The following is a 16239-nucleotide window of genomic DNA, read 5'->3' as shown; positions in this document are numbered from 1 at the left end:
AACTTCTGAATTAACCCGACATCTGAATCAAATTTGAACTTCTAGAAAATTATGTGAATCAAATAAATATCAACAAGCAGACTACATTAAAACATTTGAGTTACCAAGGCAATTTCTACACGCACTAATATTTCCAAGAGTTCCCTGAACTTGTTTCCTATTCTAGTGATAATGCAAATTTAAGAATTTAACAGTTCCAAATCAAACTAGCAAAGTCAAATTTCAACTGACAGTCTCTATTTCTTTTTGGTGCCAATTTTCTAAAGGAGGCAACATTCTGTGCTCATCACCTAAGGTCATGTTAATCTCTATCTTCTAAAAATCAGCAGAAGCAATTTCTTTTCTTTTCTTCTGTCTTTTTAGGGCCACAATCATAGCATATGGAGGTTCCCAGGCTGGGGGTCGAATCGGAGCAGTAGCTACCAGCCTACGCCACAGTCACAGCAACACGGGATCTGAGCCATGTCTGCGACCTACACCACAGCTTGTGGCAATGCTGGATCCTTAACCCAGAGCGAGGCCAGGGATCGAACCTGCATCCTAATGTATACATTAGTCAGATTCATTTCCGCTGAGCCAGGAAGGGAACTTGGCAGAGGCAATTTCTGACCCTGTTCACATTTCCCTACCCTCTCTTGGCATAAGATAGCAAACACAGAGCCATGGCTGCAAGACAAAACCAGGACAGATTTAAAGTGAGTCATGGGTGACTATCACTTCTAATTTCATTAGCATTCTGAATACTGTCTGTCAGAACACAAAAAGCTTAAGAAAACTGAAGTAAAACATCCTCTATAAGAACATATATACCTCCCGAACTAAAGAATACATTCTGGAAATTTTGTTTCTGATGGGAACAGACATTTGGTAGATTCAGTAATTAATAAATTGGTCTCTGTATAAACGATAATTCTATTGGCTATCCTGTGATATACCTTCACTCAACCTAAGAAAGGCAGCTGAGAAAGATCACTACATAGAAATGTTTTGTTGGCTAAGAGGCAACCAAAGTAGCTTGTTAAATACTACAATCAGAGGAAGTTACTCAACGTAGCAATCACACATTCAATATTGACTTGTTAATAAACTTAAAGCCTCTTACGTGTGTAAACATTCAGAATTACAGGAAAGATAAAGTACAGAAAGCTGTCAGAACTTCCCATTAAACTGGCCCTCAGTGTTATAATTTCAAGTTCTTGAACCCAGAGTGATACTATTTGAATGGTAATAAATATTATCTCTATTCACACAGTATTTAACGGAGGTCATAAAACTAAAAGGTTCTTATCTATAGCCCCAAAGTAAACATGTCAAAATATTCAAGCCTTTTGTAAACAAATTTACAGCTTGCTGAGTTGGATTACAAAGTGGAAATGATGTTTGAGGAAGAAGTTTCTTCTCTGTCTTCTCTCCTGCTGGAAATAACTTTTTTTTCCTTTGCAGAATGAAAAAGGGAAAAGAGCTCCTTTTCTGTTTTTAAATAGGAATTTAAATATTTGGGTTCTAGCTCTGTATATTTCTAGGCACCATCTATAAGCGAGGAAATTCTACGAGAAGGCTATGCTTCCCAATAATGAGCAATCTGGCAAGTACCTGAAAACCTGACAGACCTGAAGGCTGCCTGCCAGAGCGCTCGGCATCACCATACTTCTGCCCTGCAACCTCGCCTTAAAAATCAACAATTCAAGATCAGCAGCAAAGCAACAAGCTCCTGAATTCCAAGGCGTATATCAGTTTGTCTACCAGGAGTCAAAGCCAGATCAGGGAAAAATCAAAACATAACCGAGCACCAAGGGAGAAAGGAAAGAGGATGTAAAAAATAAAGGGTGGAGCAGAGAAAGGTTCAAAAAAAATGAAACAATAAAACATCCTGATGCAGAACAGATGTGCTCCAGGGGACAGATGGATATTTGAAATCGTCTCCCCTAGTCAAGTCGCAACAATAGAGAAGGAAATCGGCTATAAAACAAAGGTAAGTGTCACTGAGCCTTGTGTTTCGAGCATGTGCTATGGAAGCACTGAACTACAAAATATACAATGGGAAAGAGGTTTGGGGATGTTCAACCAGTAGGTAATTAGAACACACCATATTAAAAAAAAAAACAATAAAAATAAAATTAAGAAAACAAGAGAAAGGGGCTCATGCTGTACAGCCCATGAATCTCATTGGCTTTATCAAGAAAGTTTATTTTTTTTTAATCCTAGTACAGTCAACTACCAGTTACATACAGTAAAAAACAAAACAGCCACGAAGCAATGATGATAGAGATAGTCTGTGACACTGTACAGTGGAGGAAACGCTGTCTGTTGGAGTCCTCCAGCAGACCTCCACCTGGCTTCAGCAGTTATGCTATCACTCCCTCCCTCCCCAAAAGTAGTTAAAAAGAAAATTAATGTCTTGCTTGGGTAGAGCAAGATTCTAATACCTCTTGGGGACACTGGAGAACTTTATAAACTAAAGCAGTAGAAACAAAACAAAAACTGAAACGTGGAGGCAAGGTGACACACAACGAAGCTCCATGAGGCCTTGGCTTCAGATCACCTCACGGGGAACCGCCTGGAAAGAAAAGAAAAGGCTGTCATGGCAGGAAAAAACAGACAGGAATTATAGTGTTTCATCTCTCCACTCCTTCCCAAATCTATAGAATCCAAGTTTTTCTTAAGTCTTACATTTTTATTAGTGAGCCAGGTTGCAGAAAATTGCTCCCTTTCCCAATATCCTGCATCGTAAATGCTGGCAACTAGCACATACTTACTCTTAGAACCAGAAAAATACATAAGAAAAGCATTTTTAGCAAAGCATGCTGTCTTCTTTATCTCAAAGTCTAAAACAACATACAGTAGGCTATTTATACAATTGTGAACCCTTACCTTAGAGGAATAATGACTCCATTCAAAAACTAAGTCTCATATATATTTGGTTCGATTGAGGGCTTTTTCAGCCAGGTGACCACTTTCATCTGTGATCTTCTCCCAATCAGTCTGTCCGACCACAAAACCTATGGCCCTTTTCCTATCTGCATCCTTCTTTTCTTCCAGGTCTGCCCATCTCACCTAAAAAGAACACAGCATTAGGTAGGGCTTTAGAAAAAAAATAAATATGCAAAGAGCCTCTTACCTTTCTCAATAGTCTAAGGGGCAGGATAACTACTTTGAAGCCAAAAGTTTAAGAAATTAGAAATTAACTACAGACAACTGGAGAAAGCTATATATCCTAAGTTAACAGAAAGAAAACCCTTCCAATCAACCCCCAAGTCCTAACCATACCTGCTCCTGAACAGTTCAAACCTCAGTTCAGTCCTGTCCCTTCCACCTCCTTTGTTGCTACTTTTTGGCTCACTGCCTCGTTTTTTATCTAAAGTAAAGCACTAACCTCTACCTAATCTTCCTATCTTCATTCTCATTCCCTCCGATCCACTCTACCAGAGAAACTGTCCTAAAATAACACACAGCTGTGACTCCCGCCTGTTTTAAATCCTTGCCCTACCTACAGAGTAAAACCCAGGCACACAGGTCTCTCTGGATCCGGTCCTGTCTACTCTGCAGCATCTCTGGGCAGTACCTATGGCATTTTATACAGCAATACAAAATTATTTCTGGCTCTCAGAGCACACTGGGTCGTTTCCCATCTCTGTAACTTTGCATATACTAGACTCTCTTCCTGAAAATGTCTTTGCTCTAACCTGGTCCACCTGGCATGAGCCTAGTCATCAATCCTTGCTTAACCCCTCTTGTCCTTTGCCAATCAAAGACTCATTGCTTCCCTGAAGTTACTTCTGGATTTTGGCATGTCTAGTTTTGAACTTCCACACTATATTGCAATTATCCATTTTTAGATCGCTCTTCCCTAAACAGACTATAAACACCCTAAATCAAAGACAATTCTATTTATCGCCACATAATAATATTCTTGGAAATTTATCTTAGAAAACAGGGAGCTGATATTATTACTTCCATTTATGAGATAGAAACCAAGAGATAGACTCGGCTGATGTCATTTATGACAAGATTATAACTACAAATATATAGACCAGGGATATTTTCTATTGGTATTCTGATAGTTTAAAAATAGGGATTCTTACAAATTATATTAATAATTAAAAAATATAAGCAGACATATCCTGTAAAAGATGAAATAGAGACTATGACACTGATTTGCAGTGCACAGTACTAAAGCCTTCAGAGATTGCATTTTAAACATGGCTTGTGATTTATCGTGATTGTGATCTGTAACAAGGAAAGGGAAGATAGCATGCTCACCCACGCTGGTGCAAGCACCTGGAAACGTGCTACTGCTCTTGGAGGTACACTGCCCTTCCCTATTATAGTTTACAAGAATAGTACTCAAATGACTAGGTTTCTGTTTTGCAGCCTACCCCTCAGCACTGTCTTTAGCAACCATTTGGCCAAAGATAAGGTATACAGTAACAGCTGTGGGGAAAAACTGACTACACCTGACTCTTTTTAAAGTTGATTCTTTGTGGGCAGAAAACCTATGGCTTAATTTTCTTCATGGGCCTAAGTAAAAAGCATAATAAAGAATGTGGGCTACGGTATACCAAAATCTCTGGGCCTTTTGCCCATGAATGCTGACGTATCTATTTTGACAGATTCACACACACTGTCTCAGTTCTCCTTGGGATCAAGGGCACATATTTTAGCAAAGATGACTATTGTTAAGGGGAATGAAGAATGGATGGATGGACAGACAGATGGATTGTGGCCACTGAACAAAGAAATGGTAACCAGTCCACAGTACATCCTTACCACAGAGGTAAACGCACTGGTCAATCTTTAAACTGTGGAGTGGATGCGGCCAGAAATAAATAAATAAACTACAGATTTAAAAATTAGCTCTTAGAGGAGCTCCCACTGTAGTGCAGTAGATTAATGATTGGGCTTGTCTCTGGAAGCTCTGGTTTGATTCCCTTCCCAGTGCAATGGCTTAAGGATCCAGTGTGGCTACAGCTGTGGTTACGTCACAGCTCTGGCTTGGCTTTGATCCCAGACCCAGAAATTTCCATATGCTGTGGGTGCATCGGTGGGGGTGGTGGGTAGGTGGGAAAAAAAAAGAAAGAAACTACATAATTATTATTGTTTATTTTTGCTTTTTAGGGCTGCACCTGAGGCATATGGAAGTTCCCAAGCTAGGGGTCAAATTGGAGCCACAGCCACCAGCCTATGCCACAGCCACAGCAATGCAGGATCCGAGCCACATCTGCGACCTATACCACAGCTCGTGGCAACACCGGATCCCCAACTCACTGAGGGAGGCCAGGGATCCCACATCCTCACAGATACTAGTTGGATTCATTTCTGCTGTGCCACAACAGGAACTCTCCTAATTATTTTTAAATAAGGAATATGTTTTAGTAGAAATGCTCAAAATTTTAAAGCTGAAATGAAAATATTTTGGACACTACTACTATTTTGTTCACATCTCTAATAAACATTTATGTTATACTGACATTCTTTTTTTTTTTTTTGTCTTTCCGTCTTTTCAGGGCCACAACCCGCAGCACATGGAGGTTCCCAGGCTAGGGGTCTAATCGGAGTCACAACTGCCGGCCTACACCACAGTCACAGCAATGCCAGATCCGAGCCGAGTCTGCGACCACCACACCTCATGGCGATGCCGGATCCTCAACCCACTAAGCGAGGCCAGGGATCAAATCCGCAACCTCATGGTTCCTAGTTGGATTCGTTTCTGCTGTGCCATGACGGGAACTCCATCTTTTTTTTTAAATTTTTAATTTATTTTATTTTTGTCTTTTCTAGGGCCGCACTCCTGGCATTTGGAGGTTCCCAGGCCAGGGGGTCCAATCGGAGCTGACTTGCCAGCCTAAGCCACAGCCAGAGTAATGCAGGATCTGAGCTGCATCTGCGACCTACACCACAGCTCATGGCAACGCCGGATCCTTAACCCACTGAGCGAGGCCAGGGATCAAACCCGAAACCTCATAGTTCCTAGACGGATTCGTTAACCACTGCGCCACGACGGGAACTCCCTGACATTCTTTATTTACATGTTGGATTCCTCCTGGAAGTCCACTCCATAAGAGGCCTCACTGCACAGACCTAACACATAGACATGCAATGTTGTAGAATGAATGAATGATTACCAAAACCACTAAAAATAAAAGTAGCAGAATAATGACTTTCAGCTAGAAACGGCTTCCTAAATGTCAGTGTCCCTCCTAATCTTCCTAGAGGTACTTTTATTGAGATTTACAATCTCAAGTTTTTGCCTATCTTAAATATTGAAAAAATGTTAAAGAGAAATCCTGACTTAAAAAAATCTCAAAAGTTTCAGGTAGGTATATTTTATTCATTGTCACCAAAAAAATTTCTAAAATGTATGAGTTCAGCAAACAAAACAAAGGAAATATTCATTTGTCCACAGTCATCAAAGAAGCACATATTAAAGTCTACTTGAGCTACCATTTTATACCCAACCTTATAAATGAAATTAAACAAATAAATTATGTTAAAATCTAGCCATTTTGATAAAATTCTAATATGATCAACTCTACAGAACTACCTTTGTGCTAACAGTGTAATTAAATTAATCCTAGGAATGTACCCAGTATTTATAAAAAGCTGAATTAAAGAAATCAAGAGGAGTTCCCTTCGTGGCTCAGTGGTTAACAAGTCCAACTAGGAACCACGAGGTTGCAGGTTTGATCCCTGGCCTTGCTCAGTGGGTTAAGGATCTGGCGTTACCGTGAACTGTGGTGAGGGTTGCAGACACGGCTTGGATCCCGCGTTGTTGTGGCTGTGATGTAGGCCAGCGGCTATAGCTCCAATTCGACCCCTAGCCTGGGAACCTCCATATGCTGCAAGAGTGGCCCTAGAAAAGGCAAAAAGACAAAAAAAAAAAAAAAGAAATCAAGAGACCCCATGAACAGAAAGGAAAGGAAAGGAATGAGTAATGAATCCTGAATGCCTTACCACTGACAGGGTTTCCTTGTACTCTGAGGTTGATTTTGGTGAGTGGTTTGAGTGTTCAGTATTACTTTAAATGAAGGTGAAAGACAGGGAGGAGAATTAAAAGAGGAGACACTTTAAAGAATTGGGATATGCACAGCTCATCCTCTTTGTCCACCCAGCTTACAAAGTAAATTACATGGGATCACATACTCCTTATTGAAGAGAGTGATAGTTACCTGACCAGAAATGAACTAGAGAAAAATATTTCTCATTTGAGGTTATTCACTGTTACCAAACTACACCAAATTATTATTCCCAAGGAAGAGCTATTTCTATTTTTGTTGCCCCAAGCCAACCTCAAAACTGGAATAAGGAGTTCCCATCATGGCTCAGTGGTAACAAACCCAACTAGGATCCACAAGGAGGCGGGTCTGATCCCTGGCCTCGCTCAGTGGGTTAAGGATCCAGTGTTGCCATGAGCTGTGGTGTAAGTTGCAGACACAGCTCAGATTCTACATTGCTGTGGCTGTGGTGTAGGCTGGCAGCTGTAGCTGTGATTCAACCCCTAGCCTGGGAACTTTCACATGCCACAGGTGCAGTTCTAAAAGAGGAAAAAAAAAAACAAAACAACAAACTAGAATAAGAGGTATCAAGACACGTAGTCCCTGAGTGGAGCTGGGCACAATACCGAAGGCCACTAATCAGGTCTCTCTTCCTCATCCCCTCAAGACACACAGGCAAGGGCAGGCCTAGGGACTGTTGACAATATTTCAAAGAGCTTTGAAACTGGAGTTCTTAGTAATGTTGTCCACTGTGATGAAGTTTTACTGGCATTTTTATTCTCTTACAATAAACATCCTTTTAATATTAGAGTACTGAGGGAATTCATAGAAAAGAAATGATGTGTAAAGATAAAGGAATGATAAGCAACCTCATTCTTTGAGAAATGCAAAACAACATACCATTTTTTTTCTTCTATCAGATTGTCAAAAGTTAGTAAGTTCGATAACAACACTGCTGGTGCAAGTGTGGACAAGCAGGCATTTACTCACATGTGGATATATGTACAGATGCAACCTTTTTAGAATACAACCTCACAATATCTGTCAGAATGACAGATCCCATTCTATGAATGTATTGTAGCTTTAAGGCTAAAAATACACCCTAGAGTTAGAGTGTCAAAAAGGTGCCAAGACATAGGCATATGACTTTCACCACAGTATTTATATTAGCAATAAAGTGAAAACAGCATAAGCATCCATTGATGAGGGGCTAGATAAATACCTGACTGTTCAACAATGGCCTACTAGGCAGCCATTCAATAAGAATGGTAGGTCTGTGTTTATTTATACAGAAAGATCAAGAGAGAATAGCTGAAAAAGGCTTATGCAGATCATATATAATATGATCCCTCTTACTTTGTTATTTTGTTCTAAAGGATACATAGAAATATCATTTTTATTGAATTTGACATTTACGTGGAAGACCTATCCAACATCCTGGCTTCATTTCTCTGCTCCCTATTACAGCAAAACTTCTTCAAAGAATTGTCTATGTTTGCTGTTCTGCACTTCCCCGTTTCCTATTCCTTCTTCAGTCTGCTCCAAATTGGCTTCTATCCTTCACTTCTCTAAGAAAGCTTGACTTTTTTTTTTTTTTAATTAATCATCAACAATCTCCATGTTGCCAAATCCAAATGGCTATTTCTCTTTTCCCAATTTACTTGTCTTCTCTGTATCATTTAACAATGGACTATTCTTTACTTCTTAAAACATTTACCTCTATTTGAACTTCTAAACTTTCAACTCCTCCCTGGCCTGGGAACTTCCGCATGCCACAGGCTTGGCAAATAACAACAACAACAACAACAACACCTCCTGAGTCCTATCATCACGTCTAATTTAACTGGTACCTCACTGAACTTCTGATTTTTCACTCAAATTTATGAATCCCTTACTTTTCACTAACTCAGTAAGTGGCACCATATACATGGAATGTTTACGGCCACAATCCTGAAGAGTCACCTTTGACTTCCATCCATCCTGGACCCTCTATAACTAATCCATTAAAAAGTCCCAATTGATTATACTTCAAAAAAATTAAAAACAAAAAAAGCCCCACAGGTTCTCAATACTCTTTGTACCTAGCTCTTCTGCCCCATGACAAAATAGCATAAGCAGCCTCTCCAAATTCCTCTAAAGCTGGCAACATGCTAGCCATGTGAGGCTCTGCTCTCCATTTTTAAAGTTATTTGTACATTTTGATCTGGTAATCTGTAAGGTCTGATTCTTTTTTTTTTTTTTTAACACGTAATATGATACAGTATAAAACAAATCACTCTACAAAAAAATAGCATTCATATGATTATCTGCCTGTAATTTTCTAAAACCGAGTACCTAAACGGGCTCTTCATCTGTTGGTAGTTACTGATAGTCTCTTACCCTCTTCTTCCCAGGTTCAGAAGCACGAGTGTCATAATCATCAGGGAGCTGAAGATAATCCTCCATTCTGCTGGCAATAGCCTCCCAGTCACGTTTCCTTTTAGTACCAGTTCTCAAGCCATCCAACTTGTCTGAAGGACAAACACAGAGCCGCAGCATTAAGGGAGAGTGTGAGTTTGCACACAACACACAAACAAGGGGAAAGAAGGCTGGAACACTGTCAGAAGGCACATCCGCATTTTTGAGAGCAGCATCACTCGTAGATCCAAACTCTCTTCTTGGCTGAGATAATATCAAGTTCTGTGCAATTTCCATTGTTTGTCTGGTGTTCATACTGGCAGCCTTTACATTACTATGTTAGCTTAAGTAACAAATATGGGCGGAGCAAGAGAAGGCACTTGTTTCCTGCTCCACCTAAAATCACAACGCCTTAGCTCTCATGTTCTGAAGGAAAATGCAGCGTTGGGTTTTTCTAAGAGCAATTTCTTCCATTCTTTTTTTTTTTTTTCTTTAACACAATATTAACACCATCCATTTGCTTTGCACTCATGTGTGATAAACTGTTACATGAAAAGCAGGTAGTATAAGAACTTAATGAGCCAAGCTAATGTTCAGAAAAATTTTAGATTAACAGTTTCTTGGGATTTTGACCATGGTGGGAGGATTTGCCACAAGTTCACATTTAGGAGTAAGCTGATTATACGATCACCACTTTCTTTGGTTATATACTATGAAATACTATTGACCATTCTGAGGCTAAATGGCTAGTCAGCCAAAGTGACTGGATCTGAATTTTCTCTCTGAAGGCTCAATCTGAGATGGCTAGGCTTTCCGAAGGCCCCAAACTGTAATTAATTAAATGAATAGTGACTGCCCATTCAGAAATTATAAGATAGGAGATTAGGTGTCTTCAAGAACACATGATGAAAATGTGTGGTCTTTTTTATTTGTTGTTAATTCTGATTTTGAATTCCACATGTAAAATATTATGAGTTATATACATATGTGTGTGTATCTATACACACACACATATATCTATACACACACACACATATATATGCTACAATGAAGCACTAAACTTTCAATCATCAGTAGTTATAAACACACTATCATTAAGCAGGTCAATAAAAGAAAACTTGAACACTTCAGAATCACATAATAACCACAATTCATCTAACTCCATAAAGGGTGCAGAATATATATAACAGAAACTTTTTAGGCACCAAGTTGGAGAGAACTTAATATGAAAAGAAAAGTACAATGGAAGCAGTGGCAGGAAGCAAGGTGAGTTTATATTTCAAATGTAAAAGTTTCACACACAACTAACTGTGCCATACCATACAGGCCTCAAAAATTAGTAAGATTTTGCATACTTGGCAAAGAGTTTATTTCCTAAGCCCCTCCCCCATAAAGCAGTATTATTGAAAAATCAGTAAGGCAAACTATAACACTTTACAAAACTCAAGAAATTTTTATCGTTATCACTGTGGAAAATTTTTAACATGGATGAGTTCAACAGAGATAATCATCTAATCTCTGTAAATCACATATTATCCCAAATGGCTCTAATCTACACGTATATAATAGGCCGTACTATACAAGATCTTAAAGAAGTGACACCTTGATTGCACAGGGACACAGAATATGGTATTAGAAAACCAATGAAGTCCCACGAACAATAAAACTGTTCTCAGTTCAATAGTGTCTGTACCAGAAGAGCAGGCAGCTCCAACACACTTATATTAAAGAAACCTCAATGGATTTTTCAAACTTAATAAGATCAACTCTGACATTCACATACTTCAAAGGAAAATTCCATATTTCAATTCCACGAGTAGAACATAGCTAGGCAGCAGTACAGAAGGGCAGTGTGAAAACTGCAAGAAGTGTTTCTCAGACACAGGAGTTACAGACCAGGAGTCCCATATTTGCAACATGGAAGTTCAGAAGAGCATATATTTCTAGTCTGAACACCCCTGTTTGTAATGTTTAATTTGAAGCTTTATTGTACACATGTTTAAAGTTTCCTTCTTGGGACTGAAGAAAGGTTCACACCTCTTCCACATGGCATCCTGGAAACCCAAACACACAGATGTATGGGATAAGGTGAGGGAAGAGGAACCCAGGTTGTGTGTTAGTTACAGAAGACGACTGGGGGGGTCCAATACACTCATACTAAAGACTTTCAGAGGTTTGAATTTCAAAAGGTAAAGTTTTAGGATGAAGATGAAAGTTTAAATATCCAACCTGGCAGGTCACAGAATTTTACCACATCTTCAAAACAGTATATTATAACTCAAATGAGAACTTTTTTAGATACATCTACATATTTTATGAACATAAATTATATTCCTGAAAATTTGTTCATGGTGAACATACAAGGGCTACATGCCTCTACAAATAATAACTGCATTCCAGCTGTGAAGAGATGAAATCGCCTGACGTGTAGAAGGCCAGTACACAGTAACTCATAAGTAGAAACCAATGACACTGAGAGGAGAAAAGCCAAAGTACTCGATATGAAGAAACCTAAATTCAAATGATAAGAGTCTCAAATATTCTTTTGGTTTCTCAGTTTGAGAAACCAAAATCTTAGCAGTGGAATTTAAGTAGCTTGCATGTTGAATCACAGCATTTCATGTGGCACGTGATACCCACCCTTGCATTAGGTACCTCTGTCCCCACTGCAAAGGAGCCAGTCAGCTGCTACTGAAGGTGGGCCACAGGCAGTCTTCAACTCATGCCAGATGCAGCTCAGAACATTTCTATTTTCTAAAATTACACCACTTCCAACTAAACACTCACACATAGGCTGAACTGTATACTGTACTTAATGAACAGAGATCAAGAATCTACAATGAGATTTAACAGCTGCTTGAAATATTATAGGTAAGTGAGCATCTTCTCATTGGCAGACTCATTTGTAAATCAAAATTCCTCAGTTACAGATTGAACTTATCTGGCTCAATGTATGACATGACCAAAGCTGCATATGTTTTCACCCAGCACAATCATTTTACCAGGAGTAATTTAAGAATATTGGTAAAGCACTCAGAAAAATAATTTGTATCTGGTAATCAAATCTATTGATTTTGTTATGATAAGGAAGGCAACATAAATAAGCTAATTCACAAATGAAGAGCCTCATGTTTTAGAAAAGAATTTTCTCAACTGGCTCCATGGACCAAAGTCAAAAAAAGCAAACAAGCACTTTCAAGAATGCTTATATGCAATTTGCCTTCCTCTACAGATGGTTTAGCTCTCAAGATAACACAGTGGTGCAAGAGACAAGTCATTATATGAAACATCACTGTCACAAACAAAAACCCAATAGCAAACATATTAGAATTTATTGCCTAGATTCATTTCTAGATCTTCAGTGTCTTTGATTAAAATGGTTTATCTAACAATTCTGTTTCCAGAATTTACTATATAACATTCTGTCCTTAAAATGGACTGAATTTATATAAAATAAATTTTCTGAGAAGCAAATGGCATACAGGCCTGAATTTTTCCAGTAATCAATACCAAGATTAATGTCATATTTTCTTGAATAATCATAAGTAAATTCTATTTTCCTTTCTCTTTAGAAATTAGAAAGGAAAATAGAAAATAGATTGGCTCAAGTTAAAAAAAGCATTATCCTAGGTAATATTACATAAGGCCTCTAAAGAACATATGCTTAGATAAAATATTTATCACTTTTATAATTCCCCTTGTCTCTCTCCCTTTTTTTTTTTTTTTAGATCTTTTTATGGCCGCACCCATGGCATACGGAAGTTCCCAGGCTAGGGGTCGAACTGGAGCTGTAGCTGCCCGCCTACACCACTGCCACAGCAATGCGGGATCCGAGCAGTGTCTGTGACCTATACCACAGCTCACAGCAACACCGGATCCTTAACCCACTGAGCAAGGCCAGGGATCGAACCCGCATCCTCATGGATACTAGTCAGGTTCGTTACCGCTGAGCCATGACAGGAACTCCCTCCTTTGTCTCTTAATTACCATTTCTTTTTGCCCCAAGAGATAATCCTATTTAGAGAACCACAGAAGAGAGAAATGAACTTGGTCTTACAGATTATTCTATAAGTACAGAACTTAAGTACAGAACTTACAGTCTTACAGGTTACTCTGTAAGTACAGAACTTCAGATTTAATCTAGTGTCAAAATAAACAGATCTAAAGCATTACTGTTTAAAAAGTAATTGTGACCACTATTTTCCTACATATTTAATTGCATTTAAACACTTAATGAATGCTTTAAAAGTTTAGGGAAGGAGTCAGTTGGTTATTATTAAGATTTGCCACAGAGGGAGGATAAGTGGAAGTACATGTGTCAGTAATCACATATAATCTTCACACACCATACACTAGAAAAAAATTCTAGACTTTGCGACAAAGCACCTATCCCAACAATACGGCAATACTACAGTTAATGAAATTATCTTTTAATATGAGGCCTGGTCAACATCAGTGGCTCACATGATCATTTGGGCAAAAGAAAAGGCAGACCCTATGCAAATGTGTATAAAACACATCCCTCTGATGTCAGAAACACAGATAATACATCCCACACAAAGAAGCAGCTAATGACTCAAATTTGTTCTACGAATTTAAGACTTATTTCTACAGTTACTTCAGCTCTGGAGTAACAGCACAATTTCAGGAAAAGAAATGCAGAGCGCAGCAGTCATACTTCATACATTACTAAGGTCAATCTTTGCAAAAAATCTTATTCCATTATCTTATTTATTAATACATCTTAGTCAACATGTTAAATGGTTCTCTTTACATGAGGGTAAAAAAGATGTCCTGCAATATTACCTTGAAATATTGGAGGGGAAAACCCATGTATGATTTTCTGCTTGACAGAGAATCCCACACTAAGCAAGTCCAATTTTTGCTTTAGAAAATCATTTTAACCAGTTTACCTTGTTATCTGGCCCTAAAGACAAGTTGAAGGAAAATTTGAACGGAATCTTTCAAAGCAGGCGCCTCAAAAACCTGAATTATGTATCTACCTTCCTCGCCCAAAACTCTTAATTTATTATACAAGGAAAATAACTGCTTTTAATGAATTTTTAAACTTCAATATTTATTATGATTACTATTATTACCCAAAATATTCATAATCAGGTGCAACTTTGGACTGCAGTTGATTCTTTTAAAAAAGTAGAAATCTCACCTGCACCAACATTTCTGATTAATATAAATCAATGGATTTTAGAAGTGACATTATTTTATTACTAAACTTATCACACATTTCCATTTACTCTAAAAAACTTAAGTGGCACTGAAGGTTGTTCTTTTAAAATACTCTTCTCCCACTCTGCCAAAGATATAAATGAAAGCCTGCAAAATCGACTGATGATGTAAAAAGTAGGCCAAAAATCTTGATTTAAGCAAAAATTTGGGGAAATTTGTTCTTCTTACAGCAGAAAGATCTATGACCATTACCATCAGGTATCACATATAAAAACAGGAAAAAGGAAATACCCACCTAGCTTTGCCTCAGATGTGTCCATCTCCCATTTGCTTTTCGGAATGTAACCCTAAATTGTACACAGAGAGAAGCTCGAAGGGTTAGAAAGAGACACATACATGCATATCACTTTTGAACTGGAAAGCATTAAAACTGGGAATGGATTCACTTTCCACTCACTAGTTATAAATATATCCTTAAGGAAAACACAATGTCATTATATTTGAAGAAACTGAATTACCAAATTCACCAAACTTCACTGCCCAGATTTCAGAGCAGTCACTTCAGAACAGTATCATGAAGGCGCTTTGGGGCAGCTACAGTTCAGGACACACAACTGTAGTATGAACAACAGCTGTATAGCAAATACGGTAAGAATGTATGGTAGTTACTGTGCTAAATTAATACCATTCAGAGTGGCAGAGGACTTATAATACTAGCTAGGATATTTTCTAAATACAACTGCTATTCTCAAGTGATAGGAGCCATGAAGTCTCAAGAGTGTTCTCCAAGACAATTACATTTTCCAGTGTAATTTTAGATGCTCAAAAGAAAGGAGAAAACTTGGTAGCACTGAACACAATTACAAAGTTCAATTTCATTTTAAAATGACTCAATCCATTTACCAGTTAGATTTTTACAAAGGCTAATTTTACTGAATCAAGTTCAGAGCATTACTTTTTCATCAGCGCAAACTAGATTATTATTTCTGATGTCTTTTAAAATTATATTTTCCTATTTATGGAAAACCAGAAATCTCCACAGGCAACTTATTTTTTATTTAATAAAATACTGGGTGGTTTATTTCAAACAAAGTCCTATATAAGATTTTCAAATTTCCCAATGTACCTAGTTAACTATGTTTACTAGTAAGCTTTTTAGTTTATTCATCTAGCAAGTGCATACTTTTCCCACAAAATTCGCTATGACTCTCCTTTGCCTTCATTTGGACTCTGTCTCTATTAGATCCTAACATAGAGAACTTTAATGTAAGAACTTAGTATACAGGACAGATTCATCGAAAGTGTCAGCAGCTTCTTTTAAGAATCAATTTATCGCTCTACTATTGGGAATGTTGCAGTTCACAAAACAGACTGACACACAAGTAAAGTTGGAAAGCATGTTCAACATTTCATGACAACAGCTTTTGTGTAAGAGTTTACTACACAGCATCATCATTCTTCCAGGAAATCTACAGGTTTTATACATTTCTAGTCTTTAAAGCCAGACTAATAATTCAATTTCTACTTATTAGGTAGTATTTCAGGTTATAAATTATACCCTCCTTTCCAAATACATTTTTAGAACAAACCAAGACAAAGCTAGGCTGAAGTGATGGTGCTGAAAGTTGAGTACTGATGGAATTTGTACAGTTGTATCTCAAAA

The 16239-nt window shown here is 38.0% G+C and overlaps 1 protein-coding gene across 1 annotated transcript in view; it reads right to left on the bottom strand.

Moving 5' to 3' along the window:
- Window positions 1–2166: 2166 nt before the first annotated feature.
- The window catches only part of YLPM1 (YLP motif containing 1), a 66277-nt gene continuing 52204 nt past the window's right edge, over window positions 2167–16239 (bottom strand). Inside the window, 4 exon segments of the mRNA XM_047794539.1 lie at window positions 2167–2557; window positions 2872–3054; window positions 9372–9502; window positions 14872–14923. Of these exon segments, the coding sequence (XP_047650495.1) occupies window positions 2908–3054; window positions 9372–9502; window positions 14872–14923 (330 nt within the window). The 3' untranslated portion in view covers window positions 2167–2557; window positions 2872–2907.

Source organism: Phacochoerus africanus, chromosome 9, assembly GCF_016906955.1.
Source record: "Phacochoerus africanus isolate WHEZ1 chromosome 9, ROS_Pafr_v1, whole genome shotgun sequence".
NCBI lineage: Eukaryota > Metazoa > Chordata > Mammalia > Artiodactyla > Suidae > Phacochoerus > Phacochoerus africanus.
This window is presented reverse-complemented; position numbering and strand designations above follow the sequence as displayed.